The 22,233-nt window shown below is 32.6% G+C and overlaps 1 protein-coding gene across 1 annotated transcript in view; it reads right to left on the reverse strand.

The window, feature by feature from the left end:
- The window catches only part of LOC129965954 (peroxisomal sarcosine oxidase-like), a 31,503-nt gene extending 14,111 nt beyond the window's left edge, over positions 1–17,392 (reverse strand). Inside the window, exons 1-3 of the mRNA XM_056080263.1 lie at positions 17,187–17,392; positions 5,299–5,447; positions 2,613–2,835 (exon numbers count right to left, since the gene is read on the reverse strand). Coding sequence (XP_055936238.1) covers positions 2,613–2,835; positions 5,299–5,447; positions 17,187–17,294 — 480 coding nt within the window. The 5' untranslated portion in view covers positions 17,295–17,392. The remainder of the gene's footprint in view (positions 1–2,612; positions 2,836–5,298; positions 5,448–17,186) is intronic.
- Between the last annotated feature and the right edge of the window lie 4,841 nt (positions 17,393–22,233).

Raw genomic sequence — 22,233 nt, forward strand, 5'->3', positions numbered from 1 at the left:
TAAACTCCTTCATTCTTTTATTATTTGTGAATGGTACAGGAAATATTGGATTTTTTTCTGTGCTTTGAAACACTCACTTCTTATGTGCGGGAGTTTGAAAATAAAAATCTGAGCACTATTGGCGCCCATGGCATTTCTCAATATCCATATTTTAGTAGAAGAAGGAGGACAACGCTTTTATTAGAAAGTATACGGAAACCTTTGTGAGAGACTATTTCCATTGATTTACTTTCCCATGCACGAAGTATGAAAAGAAAAACAGCACTGTAATCGTCAAAAAATTCGAACTAGAGATTTTGACAATCAGACCTCCCTTAATTCAAAAACCCATTTTTGGAATTGTTTCCTTGTCTGCGAACACCATAACTCAAAAACGCTTTGAGCTAGATAAATGAAATTTGGTATGAGGTCTCTTAACAAACATGTACCAAACTTTGAACGAAATCCATTTATATTGTTACGAATCTGTAATGCTGCTTCCCAGCATAGTTGGTTCCACCATCGGAAAGAATGTTTTACAGTCATCCGTACTGGACGAAACCCGGTGTCGCGTCGGAGGCTCCAGAGCTTGGCGACCATTTGGCAACTTGGCGACGAATTTGGCCACTTTGGTGCCAAAATAAGTTATACCCGAAAAATCGAGAATTTTCCCGATCCGTCCAGTAGGAACGGAGATACGCCTCGAACGTTCCTGATTGATTGAGAGGTTTCTAGCCCCGCCTCCTGAGACCTATAAAAGGAGTGGCTCGCAGATGCTGAGTGGTGAATTGAGTCGTGGACCAGTGGAGTCGAAGAGTAGTCGGAAGCGACGGTGAAGAACTCGTCTTCCAGGAACTAGCGGAGCAGCGACGGAGTAGAGCTGCTGTGTATACTGTTGTATGCTGCTGTGTGTGCTGTTTGTATGCTGTTGTATGCTGCACGTTTCGGCTGAAGATAATCGTCTTCTGTGCTGTATATAGTTGTCGTCTTGTGCTGTCCTGTGTGTCTTCGTGTAAATAAACGTCGTTGTTTCATTTTCTACTGCCGCCTGGTGATTGAGCATTCTCCGCACCATATAACTCCCACTATCCAAACGAACCCCGTAAAATTCGTAACAATATGAAGTTTGCCTGCCTGATTGTCCAAATACAAATGAACACGATAACAACAAAACGTAAAAAGCTATACGAATGAAATTTTGTTCTTAAATTTAGCATCTAAAGTATAGCTTTTGTATCAAACATTGAACTGAATTCGTCAACACTTTGATTTCTGTTCAACACTTATGTATGAGAAAGTGTTCGTCAACACTTTCTCATACATATGAAGGCGATTACACAAAAATATAACGACTTAGATGAATGTTGCAAAAATTTAGTATCCAAAGAAGAGATTTTCATCAAAAGTGGGAAATCAAATATGTTCAAAGACTTGCCGTCTGTTAGTCTGTACTTTCGCACGCGGTAACTTAAGAAAATGGAGCTAAATAAATGAAATTTAGTGTGTGATCTGTGTCGTATATATTGTTACGAAACTTCCGGGGTTCGTTTGGATAGTGGGAGTTATATGGTGCGGAGAATGCTCAATCACCAGGCGGCAGTAGAAAATGAAACAACGACGTTTATTTACACGAAGACACACAGGACAGCACAAGACGACAACTATATACAGCACAGAAGACGATTATCTTCAGCCGAAACGTGCAGCATACAACCAGACTCTACTGCAGACAGTACCTCACAGCTTAGTTCAGCACTAGATTCACTTCGTCGCTGCTCCGCTTATCTCTGGAAAGCCAGTTCTTTACCGTCGATTCCGACTATTCTACTCTCTGTCGCCTCCGACTACCACTGGTTCACGACGACGACGACTCTTTCGCTTCTGACTACTCTTCGACTCCACTGGTTCGCGACTCTCTTCTCTGCCGACTACTCAATTCACCACTGGTTCAAACTACTCTCTCCGATCTGGTTCACGACGACGACTATGGTTCACTACTACGACTACTCTTTCGCTTCCGACTACTCTTCGACTCCACTGGTTCGCGACTCAATTCACCGTCGGTTCACCACTACTCCCCGGCAGCTGCAGCTCCTTTTATAGGTCTTAGGAGGCGGGGCTAGAAGCCTCTCAACCAATCAGGAACGTTCGAGGCGTATCTCCGTTCCTACTGGACGGACGGGAAAATTCTCGATGTTTCGGGTATAATCTATTTTGGTGCCAAAGTCGCCAAATTCGTCGCCAAGTCACCAAATGGTCGCCAAATTTGTCGCCAAGCTCTGGGACCTCCTATGGAACCAACTATGCTGGGAAGCCGCATCGCAGATTCGTAACAATATATATATCAATTTGCTCGGAGAAATAAAATAGGTGTCCAAAACGCACATTCGGGTTTCTTTACTAAACTACGAGGTAAAACACAGTTATTTGTGGAACTCTAAAAACAATAATCTGAGCACGATTATCCACGATTTTTCTATAGGTCTACAATTTCTATACCTTTGTGTGTGGGAGGGGAGGGTGCAAGAAAGTTTCAGGGAGACCACTATCAATGATTTCGCGTAGCATTACTTGCAAATCAGTTTCAATAAATAAATACAAAGCCAACAACTTTAGCTAAAGATTCTACCTACCTGTATTGCAAGAACAGCTTTCTGGGCGAGCAATATTCCTCCACTGCTGTCCATAAGAACTCCATGGACTTTGTCGAACTTCAGGAGTCTCGAGAACAAAGTTTCGATCCGCGGATCCGTCATGTCCAAACTTTCGGGGCAATACTTCTTCATGTTGTCGATTGTGTCCTGGTAATGTTTCATGTCGCCAGGTGATTTCGCTATGCCAATCACACCAGTGTTACTGAAAATTCAAATCTGCCGTCAAGAAGACGTCAAAAATCTGAATTCTTGGTACATAAGATATATAAAAGGATATCCCAAAATTAATGCAAGATTTGAATTTGCAACCATTCGTACAGTGAAGTGTTGGCAACAGTATTAAAAAATAATTTGACAGCTGATAGTTTAGAGTTACTAAAAATGGAACGTTACACGATAGAACAACGCATTAATGCAAGATTTGAATTAAATAAAATAGTTTAAGACTGTTTTTTTCTCTTTAAATTGTTATATTTTTATTGAATCGTAAAATACACATGATAGGGTTATGTATGGAATAAAACATTAGGCAAATACGTACTCTCTCACGTCTTTGATCGCATGTACAGACACTTTTGTCGAAATTTTCCATGACCGTTTTGCATAAATGTGGCTGAATTTCGTTAACGCAGCATTTAATTTCCTCCTTTAATTCACCCCCGCTCGTGGGCTTGGTGGCATAGACATTTGACTTCAAATAACCCCGTATAAAGAAATCCAATGGTGTTAAATCACACGATCTAGGGGGCCAATTCTCAAATTTTCGAACTGTGGCCACCAGATTTACATTATTTTTAAAATATTGTTCGACAATAAAACACGTTGTCCTATCGTGAACTCCATTTTCACTAACCCTAAACTATCAGCTATCAAATGGTTCATTTAATAAGGTTGCCAACACTTCACTGCAAATTAAAATTTTGAGTTATTTTTAGGACACCCTTTATCAGGAAGTGATCAAATCTTTCTTCATTAAGAAGAGACATTTCTCCACTACAATAATCGACAATTTCCCTTTATATAGTATAGTTTTCCTTTATATAGTATAGTTTTCCTTTATATAGTATTGTTAGAAGAAAAAAGATTAGGAAAAGAAGGTTAGTAAAATAATTTCGTTGTAAAATGTTTTTCTTCAAAGTGATAGAGCTTCTAAAAGAGACAATCTAACATAACTTGGCGAACGAAATATTCTTTTTTAATCACCAAGAATCTTGAAATTTCTTCGTATGAGCAATTATAATGGTGCAGGAAAGTTCACATTTGTATTTTCGAATCGCTATAGTAAGGGAAAATTGCGAATGGTACATAATTAACACATTAAGAGCCAAGCTTATTTTGGTGACCTTTTCGTCTAGTCGGCGATATCCGATTTCATTGATATATTGACAAATAGTAACTATATAAAGTTACTATGTATATGTTACTATGTATGTACAAATAGTAACTATGTATTGACTATGTAAAGTTACGTTAAAACTAAACACATTTCGATGCATCATTTTGAGACTTTCATATTCTAATTTATTCATTGACTATTATTTTTTAAATGTGTATATTTATCTATTACCATTAAAGTATTGAATAGTATTAAATCATTACGAAGTTGCATATAAATAACAATTAACTTATATTTTAAAATATTTGGACCTGTTTTTCAAACATTTAATCTAAATATAGCACTTTTAAAATTGATTTAATAGCAGATTTAACAACTATTGCGGGCAAGGAATAAAGTTAGGTTAAGAAAAATGTGCAAACATTTTTAAGAAATGTCTTCTTGATACACACAGTTATTGAAAAAGCATGTTTGCACACGTTGTCGAAAATTTGTCTTTCGAAACAGGTTGTTTGACTTTTGATGTGACGTGACTTCTTTTTTACTACTGCAAAGCAGAGAATTCCAAAATTAAATTAGAGCTGTTCACTCGACATGTGTGACGAGGCCATGAGTTTACTTCATTGTTTTCTTTCAAATGTACCACATGACTAAATCATCTATGAACTTGGCTTCGTAATGTCTTGCCAAAGTAAATGGTAATTTCGTTGCGAAATGTTCTCCAAATAGCTGTTTTTATTTTGTCGTACAAGTAGTATACAAACAGAAATTATTATCAAAAGATTTGACTTCGAGATTTTGACGAGTTCACACTATTCAAACTTTTCTGAGTTCAAAAATATATTTTTTAAAATTATGTCTGTCTGTGTATACGATAGTTAAAATCGGTCATAACTAGGCAGATAAGATTTTATTTGTAAATCTCAACACCTAATCAATAGATCAAAGTAATAAATTTCTATCAATTGAATTTGTCCATCTGTATGTATACGCATACGATAACTCAGAAATGCGAAGTGCTAAACAGATTTATAATCAGAATTACAGATGAAATTGAGCCGCTGTAGTCTGGTTGAAAGATTTCGTCTTTGCGGACGGAGGGTTTCAGTTTCGAGACCCGATTCCACTGAAGAACCGTCATGCAAGCAGGACTGGTGCATATTACATCCGTTAGGGCTAAATGTCCTCCCACTAATGTGGTGCGGGATTTTGGAGAAGGAGTCCCGACTCAGGTGCCGTCCTAGTTCATCCAATGGCGGCTCAAAATTACGAGGTTCATCTCCAAACAACCCTACTAACTAACTTTACTGGAGGAGAAAGAATACTCACACCATGAGTGTCTTCCCCACTTCTATTTCCAGTTCGCTCCACATTCGGATAGCATGTGGCATCATCTCGCAGAAGAAAGGCTCCTCATACCCTGATCGGATAAGCCTGGTCTCACCGTGCGAACTGCCCCGGGTGTGGGGATGACTGAACTGGAAGATAAAACACAGTTTAGGTTGAAATTAATTATAAATTTTTAATGTATAGGATGAAATGAATGATAGATTTTTAAAATTTAGGATGCCGGCGCCCTTGCATAGGGTTAGCGCGTCTTCCACGTGATCTGGACGTCCCGGGTTCGAATTCCGGTAAGGGCATGGTTGTTCTTCTTCTGTTTTCTATCTGTGAGGTGTGTGAATGTACCCCCCCCCACTATAAAAAGGGGTTGTGCTGACGAATGTGGCGTATGAAGTAGGTAAGTCGTACTCTTAGACCTAGTTGGAGCTACTGAAAAAACAAGAGACGCTCACTCGGCATAAATCGCTGACGGATAACTGTCAGCGGTCTTGTTAGGTGCCATAAGTCACAACAACAACAACACAATGTTTTGGATGAAATTACTTATTGGTTTTTTTAAGGTTTAGGATGAAACTAATTATTGATTTTTAAAGTTTAGGGCTAAATTAATCATTGATTTTTAAAGGTTAGGATGAAATTAATTATTGATTTTTTTTAGTGTTTAGGATGAAATTAATTATTGATGTTTAAAGTTTAGTTTAATTAATCATTGATTTTTAAAGGTTAGGATGAAATTAATTATTGATTTTTAAAGTTTAGGGCTAAATTAATCATTGATTTTTAAAGGTTAGGATGAAATTAACCATTGATTTTTTTTTTCAACTTTTAGGATGAAATTAATTATTGATTTTTAAAGTTTAGAACTAAATTAATCATTGATTTTTAAAAGTTAGAATGAAAGTAATTATTGATTTTTTAAAGTTTAGGATGAAATTAATTATTAATTTCCAAACTTTAAGATGAAATGAATCATTGATTTTTAAGATTAACGATGAAATTACTTATTGATGTTTTAGGTTTAGAATGAAATTAATCATTGATTTTTAAGGCTAAGGATGACATTAATTACTGATTTTTGAAGTTTAGGATGAAACTAATTATCTATTTCTAAAATTTAGGATGAAATTCAATTGAAATGGCTGTCAGTAACTGATTAAACTATTAAGTTAATCATAATTTTCTAAATCAGTTATTGTTTAATAGATGGCCTTAAATTTATAAACTTTTTAATAAATATTCTGAAGAATTACATGTTTTCAATATGGCTTTTCATCTTTTAAAAATTAAATGTCTACGACTTTTAACACATAAATCATTATTATGTTCTTTTGATTGACGGTAGCACTGTTCCGTGAGGTGTAAATATTTTTGTGTGTGCATATTTAGTTTGAAATTCGATGTTCTTTATCTTGTGCCACTGTATTAATTTTGTATCATGTGGTATTATAATTATATTTTCTATAATGTGCATTTTTAAATAAATATTTGGCTGTACTGTTACCAAATAGGGCATTTATATCATTCGTTAAAAATTAGTAATTTTTTTATCACAATCAAATGGAAGTTTGATCATTCATTACAAAGATAGTTTTCATTCTCTATCAAATATGCTATAGTGCGAAAAGATATTATCTAGCCATTATATCACACTACGCCATTAAAAAATTCAAGCCGACTGCTTGCTGTAGCTTCTCAGTAAATTTCAGAACTGCTTGTTGTTTTTGGTCAGCTCTTTTGAACCTTTTTAAAATCGCCAGCCTGACTTGACTACTACCGACGGCTGTTCATTAACTTAGTTTCGAAAAGTCACTGTTATAAAAGACATTGAAATCTACAGACTATTGTTTCTAATCTGTAATGTTGCTTCTCAGCACAGGTAGTTCCATAGTAGGAAAGACAATTTCACGGAATATTGAATGCTAATCGGATACCGGATCAGATTTGGAGTCAAACTTGGCGACCATTTTGCAACTTTGGCGACAGTATTAATTGATACTAGATAGATAGCAGGATGATGCTAGAATGTTCAGGATTTTTTTTTTATTGGACCAAAAGGACACGAGTTATGCTTGATTGTTCGAGAACCTTTTGTGCCCTGCTCCGCAAGCTATAAAAGGTCAAAAGTGCAAGCAGAAGTTGGTCGTATAGATAGACAACGACGAATTAGTTGGATCAGTCCAACGAAGTGCAAGCTTTGAGTGGAGCTCAAACAATCAGTGGATTGAGAATTGGTACCGAAATCTGAGTTTTGGAGACAAGCATTGAAGCTGCATTGAGTCGTGTGTGGTGTTGCCAGTCGTGTGTGGTGTTGCCAGTCGTATAGAAGTGAGTCGACAATTGGGTGCAGCTAAAGCGAAAAGACAGTCCAGAATAGCAGGCGTTTGGAGAGACCTTAGTAAATAGTTGCATAGATTCCCTCCTCCTGCTGAGTTCGGTCTGACCGCTTTTTGTGCTGTTACTACCGATTACTATTTGTGGGCTACTGTTTGTTGTAAGTGTTGCTACGTATTTCTAGTGTACGTCTCGGCGGTGTTTTGTCGTCTGGATATTCATGTTTTCATGTTAAAAAACGTCGTTATTTGTTATTGAGGTCTGCTGATTGTATCACCATACAACCACTACAGCGACTCATTTGAGTTTAGAAGAATTAATTTTGCCTCTAACAATATGTTATTCCGTTAAACAGTTTTAATTAACATAGAACCGACGTAAATTGAAACGAAAAGTTGTATTTAGAGACTCACCGACATTTCCAATTTAAAATTCAAGTAAATTAAATATCTTTCAGTTTCCTCTCCAACGGGTTTCTGCGATAACGATACTAAAATGTACAATTTTGATGAAAAGAGATTAAGACACGGAACTCCTCTAATGGTATTTATTAAATGAAAAAAATAAGTTTCGCCAAATACATCTTGAATGAATACGATTCAGATTGTGTGTTCTTTTTGGCGAAACATAATCCTCATCTTGCGTGAAAAATGAAGCGTCGAACAAATAACCGCCAAGGAATGAAAGAAAGCACAGAGGAGAAAATGATTCAGAGCCATTCATTTCATTCACAAGTGCTTAAAGGAGATAAGACAAATTCCGGATAGAATTTCTTTAAAAAGCGAGAAACCGTGCCGAAAGAGAAACTGATTTATATCAGGCGTGTTCGAAGGTTTGTTTTTGTTCGCGAAAAAATGTTAATTATAGCAGCAGGTGAAATATATATGGCAAATTAAGTAAATTGCCGGCTGAATTATTGGATGGTAGATGAACAAGATATATGAAGCCATTTCTTTCTTTTCACTGATTTTGGTAAACATATTATACGAAACAATAAAGTCATTTATTCATTGAATTAACGCATAAAATTAATAACTAGAGTAAACTGTCTATTAAACATATTCACGGATTTTCATTCCGCTGTTCTATAAAAAAAAGTAAAGAAAGATATACTACCAAGAATTATTATTTTATCATACATTAAATATAAGAAGAAAAAATTTAAATGAATAAGATATTTGAAGTTAAGAGTGAAAGGGCGAGTATGAGTGAGCATGCTATTTAAAAAAAAAAACATAAAGAGCTTCAAAAATAAAATTTGGCACATAGATTTAACAACTAAAGTGAAGCTCCATATCAGATTTTAAGAAAAAAAAACGTCAAGCGGTTGACCATCTGTCGGTCCATACTTTCGTATGCACGTAAACACGTTAACTCAAAAACATAAAGGTATAAATAAATGAAATTTAGTACATAGTTTTAGCATCTAAATCATAGGTCCATAACAAATTTTGAACCAAATCTATCAAAAGGTTTACCGTCTGTCGGTCTGTACTTTCGCCTGCTTGTAAACACGATAACTTAAAAAAATACAAATAAAAATAACGCTTAATAAATGGATACGCAAAGGGTGTAAAATTGATATATCAGAGAAAAGAAAATGTAGCCACACGGAAATATATAGGATATATATATATATATATATATATATATATATATATATATATTATTGATTCAATTAAAATACTTTTTCAATCATAACATGAACTGAAACACTCATTACGATCATAAAATCATAGAACAATTTCTCAACCTATATCAATGGGGTGGGGAGGTCTTCTCTTGTATTTCTCTTAGATTAAAAGTTGCTCCTCCGTTAAATGAATGCTATGCAATCATCTGTGCCAGATTGTCAAATTAGCGAAGTAGGCAACCATACAAAAATCTTTAACTTTGGAAGACCTGATATATTTTTGAGATATATTTAGAGTAATTTTTATTTTGTGTTTCCATTTAAACTACAAAGATCATGTATTCGAACTTAATGAAGATGCAATCAAAGATCGATTGAATTTCATATCATTATCCTGTCATTCCTTTTCATGTTTTCAAATTCTCCAGTATTTCAGTGTGGTTATGTTACTTTTCTTTAAAAAAAAAAAAAAAAAACTTCTTTTTTTTGTATTTGGCCTAGTTTTTTAAAGCTCAAATGCTCTGGCAAACATTGCATTAAGTAAGTAATATTATATTAAAAATATTTATATTTTCTTTCATTTTGATTAAAATTACTTAAATTTTTCATTTTTATGAGGGAGATACCAAAACCAATTCTCTGGCAACTGATTTTCTATTATGTCATGTTATTTCATGACATTTCTATTATGTTTTGTTATTTCAATTTGTCACGATATTTGTCACTGATTATAAAAAAAATCAAAATAAAATCCATAAAAAATATTTTTTTAAGTTGAGAAATAAATAGGGACTTCAATTGCCTAAAGGCTTAATACAGGGCTTAAGCCGGTATAGGAAATAATGGCAAAAAAGGTAAAATAACTCTTCTAAATGAAAAATAACTAAGGAATATTTTCATAAAATGGACTTCAAAAGAGCAAAATAGGACAAATTAAATTGAATTTTCGTATAGCTTGACGTTTCTAAAAATGGTTCAGAATCGGAATTTTTCTTAAGTGATTGTAACTGCTTCCTTCTAAACGCGAATACTGAAAAGCGAAAGGAATGAATATAGACTTAAAATTTTCATCAGGATACAATTCTTCGAGGGTTTTTGAAAAATGTGATACACAAGCTTCTATCTCTATTTCTTTTTATTTATTTATTTATTTATTGCACTGTACTCTTTCCATTGTTATATTTTATTTTATTCTCTTATTTTATCCTCGATTTCAGATCACAATTTTTTTCTCCTCTATTTAACCCTTTAAAGGGCCATTTTTTTCTAGTCATATTATGTTAAAATATTTTTAGGCTTGAAACTAGAATAAGAAAAGGGATTCATTTAGCTTATGAGATAAATTTAATTTGATTCATTCATTAATTTGGTTAATTAATAATTATGTAACAAACCGAGACACATCATTTTGTGTCAGATGCATGGACGAATATATATATATATATATATATATATATACAATATAAAATTGCAAATGCGTGGCCAAGAAGAAGAAAATTTTGAAATTCTTAAAACTATTTATTCCATCCCGGGAGACATAATATCTACAGATAAAAAACGATAAGAAATACATGAGTCTACATCACGACAGTAGAGCTGAAGAGACCGAAATTCTTTCCTTCCGTGGTTTTACTATGATATTTTGACACGGATTTCTTTGGCCCGTGTATCTTTAAAAGAATGTTGCAAAAATTAAGTATTTTTAACCCTTTACTTGGAACGTGAGAACCTGCTGAATATTAGCAGTTTTACAGAGAGCGTATATAATTAATTAAAGTAAAAAGTGGGAATTGAATCAGGAAATAAGAGAACATTTTAGAATGAAAATATGAGGTAAATGAAGATAAAAATTAGGAAATTAACTAAGACTTAAATTAGGTTAAGAAATATCATTACACACACACACACACACACACACGCACACACACACACACACACACACACACACACACACACACACACACACACATATATATATATATATATATATATATATATATATATATATATATATATATATATATATATATATATATATATATATATATATATATATATATATATATATATATATATATATATAAAAGAGACTTTGAAATAGCAAGAACGTATTAAAACTTGAAATAACAAAACCAAATTAACCCTTTAAAGGGCCATTATTTTCTAGTCATATTTCTGGTCATATTTTAGGCTTGAAATTAGAATAAGAAAAGGGATTCATTTACCTCATTAGATAAATTTAATTTGATTCATTAATTAATTTGGTTAATTAGTAATTAAGTAACAAATAAAGATACATCATTTTGTCTGAGATAAAGAACTGAAGCATCTAAGTTTCTGTCTTTCTTAGAAAAATGTGTCAGAACTGATGCCAACCTACATCATTTCATACAAAGATTGATAAATTTGGTGGGAAGCATACTTCCCACGGCCCTAGAAAAGATTAAATAGATTGTTTTATTTCTTATGTTTTTATACTTAAAAGCCCGGAAAGACAGGACAAATTAGCAATTAAATATTGCCGCTCATGCTGGGGAGAAAAGTTGTTTATAATTTTTGGAGGAATGCTTCATTTTCACATTACATTAGGCAATAAAAATATAGCCCCAATACATTTCAATGCCCTTAAACATTTTTCGATTCTAAACCAGCAAAGTCAAAATGGTATTCACGTGATACACACCAAATGCACTGCGCTCTTTGAATTTTGGAATAAATTTTACATCTTGCATTACCTCAAGATTTTAGTAACGTGCCTATGATATCAGATGTTTTGACTGTATTGAACATAAGATCATTTCAATGAAATACATATCAATTTGCCCTTTGATCCTAAAAAATTGCATTGCAGGTTCAACCAGTGAGTTTGCTATTTTTAAGGCATTTAACACTTTCTAAGGCCGTGGGAAGTATGCTTCCCACCAAATTTATCAATCTTTGTATGAAATGATGTAGGTTGGCATAAGTTCTGACACATTTTTTTAATAAGTCAGAAACTCAGATGCTTCAGTTCTTTATCTCAGACAAAATGACGTGTCTTGATGTGTTACTTAATTATTAATGAACCAAATTAATTAATGAATCAAATTAAATTTATCTAATAAGCTAAATGAATCCCTTTTCTTATTCTAATTTCAAGCCTAAAAATATTTTAACATAATATGACTAGAAAAAAATGGCTCTTTAAAGGGTTAAATCGTTTTTGGAAAAAATTTTTTTAGAAAGACAACGTGGAAGTGGCGTGTTCTAAACATGCATTGGAACACGCTCGGTTGTCAAGTTGTAAATAATATTGAGAGCGATAACATTGTTCCTACATTCGTGGCCTTTCACTTGATAATGAATTTCAAGTTCAAATGATAATAGACAATGATATAACAGTGTTATCTTTGTCTGCCATCTGAAATCTGTCGCTTGTAAATTCTCAGCTACTAATCACGTGAATGTGAAAGACAAGCTGCCAGCTTAGTAAGTAAAACTGATTCTTAGAAAAAAAAGAAAAAATGTAAAGCTTTTTTTTTTTTCCCCTTTAAATTCTAAAGCAGTTTCGACAGAAAATTTTTCTCCCCTGTCCACTTTTTTGCATATCTCCAACAACAACTCATTATGTTATATGTTATGTTATAACATATGTCTCATTATGTTATATGTTATCAAAATTGTTTGCTCCTACTTATTGGGTAAGCCAATGCTCACGAATGGAGTAAATAAAAACTTTTTTGAGCCGCTTGTCCAAAATATAGTAACATGCTTCACCCATCTTTATTTTATTTTTAAAGTTTGCTCTTAAGTAATATAACGGTAACATAAAGTTAACGGTTAAGTATAACAACGGTAACATAAAGTTAACGGTTAAGTATAACAACGGTAACATAAAGTTAACGGTTAAGTATAACAACGGTAACATAAAGTTAACGGTTAAGTATAACAACGGTAACATAAAGTTAACGGTTAAGTATAACAACGGTAACATAAAGTTAACGGTTAAGTATAACAACGGTAACATAAAGTTAACGGTTAAGTATAACAACGGTAACATAAAGTTAACGGTTAAGTATAACAACGGTAACATAAAGTTAACGGTAAAGTATAACAACGGTAACATAAAGTTAACGGTTAAGTATAACAACGGTAACATAAAGTTAACGGTTAAGTATAACAACGGTAACATACAGAATGAAGACTGTATTCAGTTTCGCCGCAACGCGTGCGTATATAATTACAATAACGAAAAGAGTAATAAATATGCTAATAAGACGTATTTAAGAAAATATCCAATTTCTTATATTTTCCAACAACATATTTTTTTATTTCGATTTTTATTTTTACTAATAATAAAAATAGGAGTGGTGTATTAACAGCTGCAAAATTTAGGTTACAGATATATACTTTGAAGGTCAAAAATATGCACATCTGAGAAATTTTCTCAAAATTTTAATTTATTACAAATTAAATGAATTTTGGAATTGTTCTGCAATAATTCACAAGAAAATAACAGAATAAAAATAATTTTTGAACTACCTTAAAATAAAAAAAACCTTTTTAAATGTTGCTGAATTTATAATGATACAAATTTGTTAATGAAAAATTGTAAATTAATTGTAACACCAAAATTGTAAATTAATAATGATGCAATGTTGCTTTAAATTCAAAAGTTAAATATTTTATGATTTGATGTCAGGAGAATAAGAAATCTGTATAATGTCTGTGTAGTTTACATAATTAATATGAAAGTGAAGTAAAATTTCTAAGAGAGATGAAACGATCAATTACATTTTTAAGAACCTTATCATGTTACAGGACTTGACTTTATTAAGGTGATTTATATTGCGCTAAGCAAGTTTTATTCTATTAAAAACACGGCTTTAATTTCTCTCACAATTTGGTGATAGAATAATATTGGAATAGATTTAACAATATTTTCTTGTGGGAATCAAGAATATTAAATCCTCTATGAAAAATGTAATCGAAAAGAAACACAAATGATATTCTTTTCACATCACCTTGTCGGCAAAAGCAGCTATCATAACATAAAAATAAAATTCAACTTGCACACGCACGTTACGCATTCGTGAGTAAAATGAGATTTTGTCAGCCGGTTAAAAAGTACCTTGAACAAAACTAAAATTAAAAAATTATTTTAACTCCTACTGCAAATAAAATCTAGGAAAGTGTAATTTTTCAGTATATATGAAATGAAAAAAGCATAAACCATGATATTTTCTAGAAAAACAAAAAAAAATCTAGAATCTTTAAAAATATCTATATTTATTTTAATCGGAGCTAAACATCTGAGTTTTTAAACAATAAGTATTAAAAAAATATCTAGTTGTAAAAATGGTCTGAATAAATTAAAGAATGATACTTTACATAGTTTGAGTCAATAAATGGTGTCATGAATTAAAAATTTTAAACTTTTATCCTGGTTTTTTGTCTTATGAATCATCTTTTATAAAATATTTTTAAGACATTAATATTTTAAATTTAAAAAAAAACTTTCACTTTTTTGTGACTGAAATTGAGTTATATTGTAATTTGAATTACTGTTTTATAAAAATACTGGATTTTAAAACTCTCTATTGACAATTTGGAAGAAACTGTGCCCAGAAGAGTTTTCCAAAGGCTGATTGGACGTTAAATAATGAATTTATAGATCGTTCTGAAATAATGATATTCTTCATAATTCGGTCTCATTTGATCGTAAAAGAATGAAATTTTTTTTTCTATTTAAAAGTTGAAGTACCAAGAATATTAGATAAAATAAGATTCACAGGACCAAAGGACTGTATAAAATTTCGTTTTCATAATTGTTTCAGAAGTACATTAACTGACAGAAACAAATCAAACGTTATGATATGCGTCATTTAAATCCTTTTAAAAATAAAACTGGATTTTACGATGAAAGAGAGAAATTTCTTTCGGATAATCCATTGAGATATTGCATAAACTACAAAAAATTATTATAATTTTTAATCAATTCCGTTTCAAATTAAAATTTATATTTTAGGAAATATGATAGTTTATGATGATATTTCATAGTACAAAGAATAGAAGGTGTAAGGCTCCTGAAATACTATAAGTTGTATGAGTATCAAAATTTGAACCTTAAAAATATTTTGCTGTAAAAGTTAATAAAATATTTAATTGAAAATTGTAGAGACCATTAATTCCTCCCGACAAACCAGCTGGTAGCCAAAAACGGCTAGTTTATAATATATTCAAAACGTGTTTTTTTTTTTTAAGTAAGATGCAAATATATAACAATATACAATATCCCAAAACATACAGTTCTGAAATTTGCATTCTTTTGAAAAAATCTAGTATTGTATTATCTCCAAAAATTAGAAACAGCATTAAAATAATTTGACAGGAAACTGTGAGTTATTGGGAAACAATGTTGCAAAAAAATTATGAAAATTACACTTATGTTAATTGAACAACGCTATACAGTGACTTAACTGAGCTATAGCGCGCGGTGTCTAAAAATGTACGGCATTTCAATTTTGAGCCAAAAATTTATTTAATTATAATTTTAAATATGTGAAGCGGAAAATATGATTAAACCTTGCATGAGCATCTGTTTTATAATGCTACAAAAGTATAAAGATCACCTCAAAAAGATTCATACAATACAAATTAATCATGTATATATTTAAACTTGACTTTTAAACTCCTGCTTTGAAAAGCAGACGATTTTTAACATTGTAAGACGTTAATCGAAGAATATAACTTTTCCCTTATTTATTTGATTAGATGATATTTTCCACGAACAACATAGGTGCTGCAATTTCTAGTTAAGGTTCTGATAAGACGTCAAGTTACTTACACCCAAGGTAATCAGATTTGTTAAACCGGCTTTACATATTAATATGCTAAAAAGTAGAAAATAATTTATAAAAACACGCATAGACATCAAAACAAGATTTTAAAATTGCGAAGCGTTGAAGACAACATTTTAAGGAAACTAAGCCGCGAAGAGTATCATAATTAAGAAAATATTAATTAGAAATCAAAATATACTAAGCCGCCTCCAACGACTAGTTGCACATCTGCTATATTAATATAATTAATTTAGTCATGATAGTAATCTTTGATCAATTTCGTCTTATCGCAATGAAAGATAATACTATTTTAAATTAGAATAATTAACAAAAAACATTCTTATTGTTTAGAAATATGTACAAATTGCGAAAGGGGTCTGGTTGTTAAATCTGAGGGCTTAGTTTGATTTTGAGTTATTTTTTTAATCTTAAGACAGTAGGAAACAGGAGGTGATAAAAGATGTATTAGGATTCATGAGCGTTCATACGGAATAAAAAATTTTGAAGTCAATACTGCGGTTGTGGCAGGAGAACTCTACAGCAGGATTTTTCCATGCAAAGTATACAATAAGACTTTCCTTCTTTTTTTTTTTTTTTTTTTTTTCGTAATTTCTTTCGAAAATGATGAGCAGAAAGAGGAATTTTTTGTAGTTATTAATATTTAGTTATTTTATTATTCTATGGTTATTTTTTGTACTCATTATTTTATAGATTTTTTTTTTTATTTTATAAATTTTTTTCTTTATTTTATATATTTATAGAATATGAATATGACAAAAATTTCCAATTATGTACTTCTGCTTGCATGTGAGGATTTAACATTTTTTTTCCACCATTTTATTATCTGCGTCTTACACTTTAATAATTTAACAATCACCACATTTCTGATAAGAAAATCACTTTTAGCTAAAAATTAAATTTTTAAAAAGCGATGGAAAAAAAATGTTTTTCGAATTTTTTATACCAAATATCAGTAATAAAAGAACAGACTACTAGCATTAATAATTACTTCATAAAAGCCTGATTTTAATCTAGTTCAAGTCCAAACGATAGTATCTTATCTATCAGTCAGAAGTCCAAACACTTACTTGCTCTAGAAGTATAACTTTTTTCCCAGCTCTGACCAGGTGCAGGGCTGTCCAGGAGCCCACAATTCCGCCTCCAACAACCGCATGTTCGAATTCGAATTCAGGCATCCCCGTTATTAATAGAAATAATTAGAATTGGAAGGCAAGAAATCGTACAGCTTAACAACAGAAGCAATGTACCTTCTGTGAAATGCTAAATTGCTATTTTGTAACTGCTTATCTTCAAAGACAGGCGGCAGCACGGAGAAGAGCAAGCATTGCGAAATTTTCGGATTCTTTGAAGGTCAGATGACATAGCTACTAAATGAGAGCGTTTATGATAAAAAATGACGCTTGGGGAAAATTTATTGAATGCCCTTCAAATTTTTTTTCATTTAAGGGAGGGGGGGGTTCGTCTTTAGTAACTGTTGTGATTATAGGAACTATCAAGCTTTCCTCCCTTTTTTACTTTTTCATATACGAAGTATAAAGAAAATGTAGTAATCGTCCAAAAATTCGAATTCGAGATTTTGACGAATCTCCTCGTTTTAGACCTCCACAAGTTCGAAAAATACATTTTTGTAAAATGTCCGTCCACCTGTATGTCTGTGACAAAAATAACTCAAAAAGCATCAAACTAGAAGGATGAAATTTGGTATACAGTCTTTACACTAAATTCATAGATTTCTATCAAATTTTGAATAAATTTTGTTCACTCCAGCTGTTTGAATATAAGTTAACGCAAAAACAGCAAAGCGAAAAGAGAGCTAGATATATGGGATTTGGTAAGCATGTTTAACACTTATGGCATGCACACCTGCCATAATTGTGCCAAATGCAACAAGAATAGATTGTCTGTCGGTCTGTACTTTCAAGAACATGTAAATAATAAGATAATTCAAAAACATAATAACTTAAATATATCAAATTTTGTATGGGATTTTAGGACTGCAAGTGACTAATCTCGGCGTTTCAGATTCCCTGAGGTCAAAAAACACATTTTTGGAAAATTTCTATCTATTTGTGACAAAGATAACTCAAAAATGTTCTAAGCTAGATGGATTAAATTTGCTGTAAGGTGCTTAAATTTGCTTAAGCCTCCAGATGCGTATCCCACGATTTCCGCGGGTTGGCAATGTCCATTTTTTTGTTGTTGTTGCATCCCGCGTTTTTCTCAGTTTAGAGTGTTTATTTTTACGACTACACATTTTTATTATATTACATTATTATTGCGTAACATATAGTATGATTACTTCCTTTGAGAAATATTTGAATTTATTTGCAAGCATAGAATAGTGATAGTGATAAGCATAAACAGTCATTAAGAAGAAGAATTATGCAGATTTGCCAAATTTGTAGCCAAACTCGCCAAGGATCACATAACAGATTCAGGAAAATGTTAAATTCACGCCAAAGGTTAATATTTTGTAAATAGCGTACGTCAAATTCAAAACATTCTCTGCCTCACCCAAAATCCACTAATAACAATTCTACTAATAGTAATTCCAATTCCAATAACTAATTCAAGTTCCACTAATCGCCAAAAAACTCGCCAAGGATCGCATAACAAATTCAGGAAAATGCTAAATTCACGTCAAAGGTTAATATTTTGTAACTGCCGTACGCCTTTGCCTCATTCAAGTTCCATAATTTTTATAGGGTAGCTGGGGGAAACATATTTACTAGAAACTATGGATAAAAGGTTTAGAGAGACCACATCCGCTAGTTTTTTTTTTTTTTTTTCAATTATTTTCTTAATTTTTTTTTCTTACAAAGTACACAAAGTGAAATTGAATGTAGTAAAAAAAATAGTAGTCGAGATTTTGAGAAACCCACGTTTCAGCCTTCCTTGAGTCCGAAAAACATATTTTTGAAATCATGTCTATTTACATGTGAACACAATCATTCAAAAATGCTATGAGCTAGATGGATAAAATTTGGTAAGTGGTCTTTATAACAAAATTGTAGGTTTCTATCAAATTTTTGACAGAATCCAATCAACGTTATAGAGGTTTATTTCAGTTCATTGGCCAAAGGCCGGGGCCTTCAGCTGCATTTATAGATAATTTCATTCGTCTGACTCTCCAAGCGCGAATAAACACAATAAATGCAAAACATAAAAAGCTAGATGGATAAAATTTGGTTCGCTATTTTAGCACCTAAATTGTAGATCCATATAATTTTATGAACGAAAACTATGAATGGGTTCACCGTCTGCAGGTCTATGCATTTACTTGCATGTAAACGAAATGAGTTGTATAAAATAAATTGAGTGAACGTTACTTATTACTAAAACTGAAGTTCTGTATCAAATTTTGATTTCGATCCTTCGGAATCCTAAATGTTTCCTCATTTTCACATAGTTTTTACAGTACTTATAAGTATCGAAGGTTTGCTTAAATTATGTATGTGCAATTATAAATGTAAACGCCATGCAGTTAAGAGCTATTATGATTAAATAAAAGTGCACAATGTATATATAAACTAGTAAGAGTTGTGTCCCCAAACTTTTTCGCATGCATTCTAATAAACTTGTCATGTCAGAGAACACATCGCATGGCTTTTGCGTACAATAATTACGAAATAACTTTTGGCGTAAATTTAGCACTTTTACTGAAGCTATTGTTACGGATTTCCCTCTATCACTATCAATCCGTCAGGTTCGTTTACTTGTGTGTATTTAGTGGTTGTGTATGGTATGAAGATAACACAACACAATGATCAATCCTTTCAGTAGACGAGCACACAACACGTTTATTGACACTACGACACACAGGACAGTACAAAGACGACAACTATATACAGCATAGAGAAGACAATTATCTTCAGCCGAGACGTACACACAGCATCACACAACAAATCTCTACTGCAGACAGTAGCGCACAGCTTAGTTCGCACTAGCTTGACTCCGTCGCTGCTCTGCTAATCTCTGGAAGACCCGTTGTTTACCGTCGATTCCGACTACTACCTGGCAGCTACAGACTGCCTCCTTTTATAGGTCTTAGGAGGCGGGGCTAGAAGTTTTCTCAACCAATCAGGAACGTTCGAGGCGTATCTCGGTTCCTAATGGACGGCTCGGGAAAATTCTCGATGTTTCGGGTATAATCTATTTTGGCGCCAAAGTCGCCAAATGGTCGCCAAGTTTGTCGCCAAGCTCTGGGACCTCCGACGCGACACCCGGACTCTATCGAATACAGATGACTATAAAACAGGCTTTCTGATGATGGAACCAACTATAAATAAAAAAATATAGGCCGCCAGGTAATGAAATATAGGCCGGTTTCTGAAAATATAGGCCGCCAGATAATCAAAATTTTATAAGTGTGTACACTATAGATGTTAAATCTATGCACCGAATTTCATCTATCTAGCTCTTTTCGTTTTGTATTTATCATGCTAACTTATATTCGATCCTCTGAATAACTTCCTCCGAATAGATTTTATTCAAAATCTAATAGAAATCTGCAAATTTAATGTAAAGACCATATACCAAATTTCAACTATTTAGTTCAAATCATTTCCGTGTCATCTTTGTCACACACAGACAGACAACGGACATTTTTGAACTCAGGGGGGGCTAAAACTTAGAGACTCGTCAAAATCTTGGAATTTTGAGGATTACTATATTTTCTCTATACTGTGCATACGAGAAAGTGAAAATTATCATAAAATAAATAATTAACACGTTAATTAAAAAGGTGTTAAAATATGAAAACGACGTCAACAAATTTTTTTAAAAATGGATCTGTTTTAATGTGCACATAAGCTCTCAAAATCCCGACATCCGTCTCCGCACTTTCAATCGTAACTTCAGATCCTCCATATTAATATCAAACTCTCTAGCTATAAAATGTCTCAAATTCAATCATACTTAGTTGACTTCGTTGGTTTTCCAAGTGAGTTCCTCATTGACTCCGCTTGTCTTGCATACAACGTCGCAACTCCGGATTTTCGTTGACTTCCTTCTATTAACTTCTATTGACCTTCTACATCCACCACTTCCTCGCAGGATTATTTGTAAAGGTAGGTTTACACTCAACCAGTTATAAGGTCAAAATAATAATACAAAATACGGTTTAATTTCATTGAAGTTTTTAAAAAATTCATTTGAAAGGAGAAAATGCGCTGAAACAAATGGTACTGGCATTATTGAACTCTCAGTAATCGCCCCCCCCCCCTTTAATAAAATAAGTTATCACAAAAATACCAAAAGAGGACGTTGCAAGACAATAATAGAGTAACATGTCTTTACATTTATTTATTTAAATATCATGGCGCATGAAATAATACGACATAACATGGTACAACATAACTTCAAACACATGAAATGACCCGAATAAAGAGAGTCGCAATGCAATGTAACAGCTGAATGCATCATGTCTGGTGATTCCAACAAAGTAAAATGCCACCTTTGAGTTCTACCAAGGTAGCAGAGAAGAACCTCATAGACAAACATTTATCATTATCAAATCTTGACCACAGAGAATATTTGATCTTATAATCTCTCGATTTTCAACAAAGCTATCCAAAAAAGAATGATTTCTCTGAATTTGTAGAGAGGGTGGTCATCAATTTGCACAGTTGGGTATCAAAACTAAGTAACGACCGAGTTGCAATATGATTATTTTCGCTCCTAGACGTCATCAATGACTTTAAAAGAGCAAACAGCGCCAGAGGCTTGGTACAAGTATTATTTTTTGAGCACAAGTGATGAATGCTTTGGACGGAGCGTCTGGACTCTGTGGTCCTACATCTCCGAGACCTGATAGTTATTTTATTTAGAACTAGTTAAAAATATTACTTTAAGCCTGGATATTGTTGGTGTCTTTGTTTTCTTTCTATATGTAAGCGAATTATTATTTAGTGACATGATATAACTCATTCATTCATCCTTTCGCTTAATATTAATTTTTCGGCTTTTCCTTGTCATTTTTTAATGGCCTTAACGGCACCCAGGACAATGACACCTTATTTGCTCCCCGGTCACTAAGCCCTACGCGAAAGTAAAAGTAAACGGTTGATATGAAAGTAACAAAAACATGTATTCTTGTAATAATAATATGCCGCA

This window comes from Argiope bruennichi, chromosome 4 (assembly GCF_947563725.1).
Source record: "Argiope bruennichi chromosome 4, qqArgBrue1.1, whole genome shotgun sequence".
Taxonomy (NCBI): domain Eukaryota; kingdom Metazoa; phylum Arthropoda; class Arachnida; order Araneae; family Araneidae; genus Argiope; species Argiope bruennichi.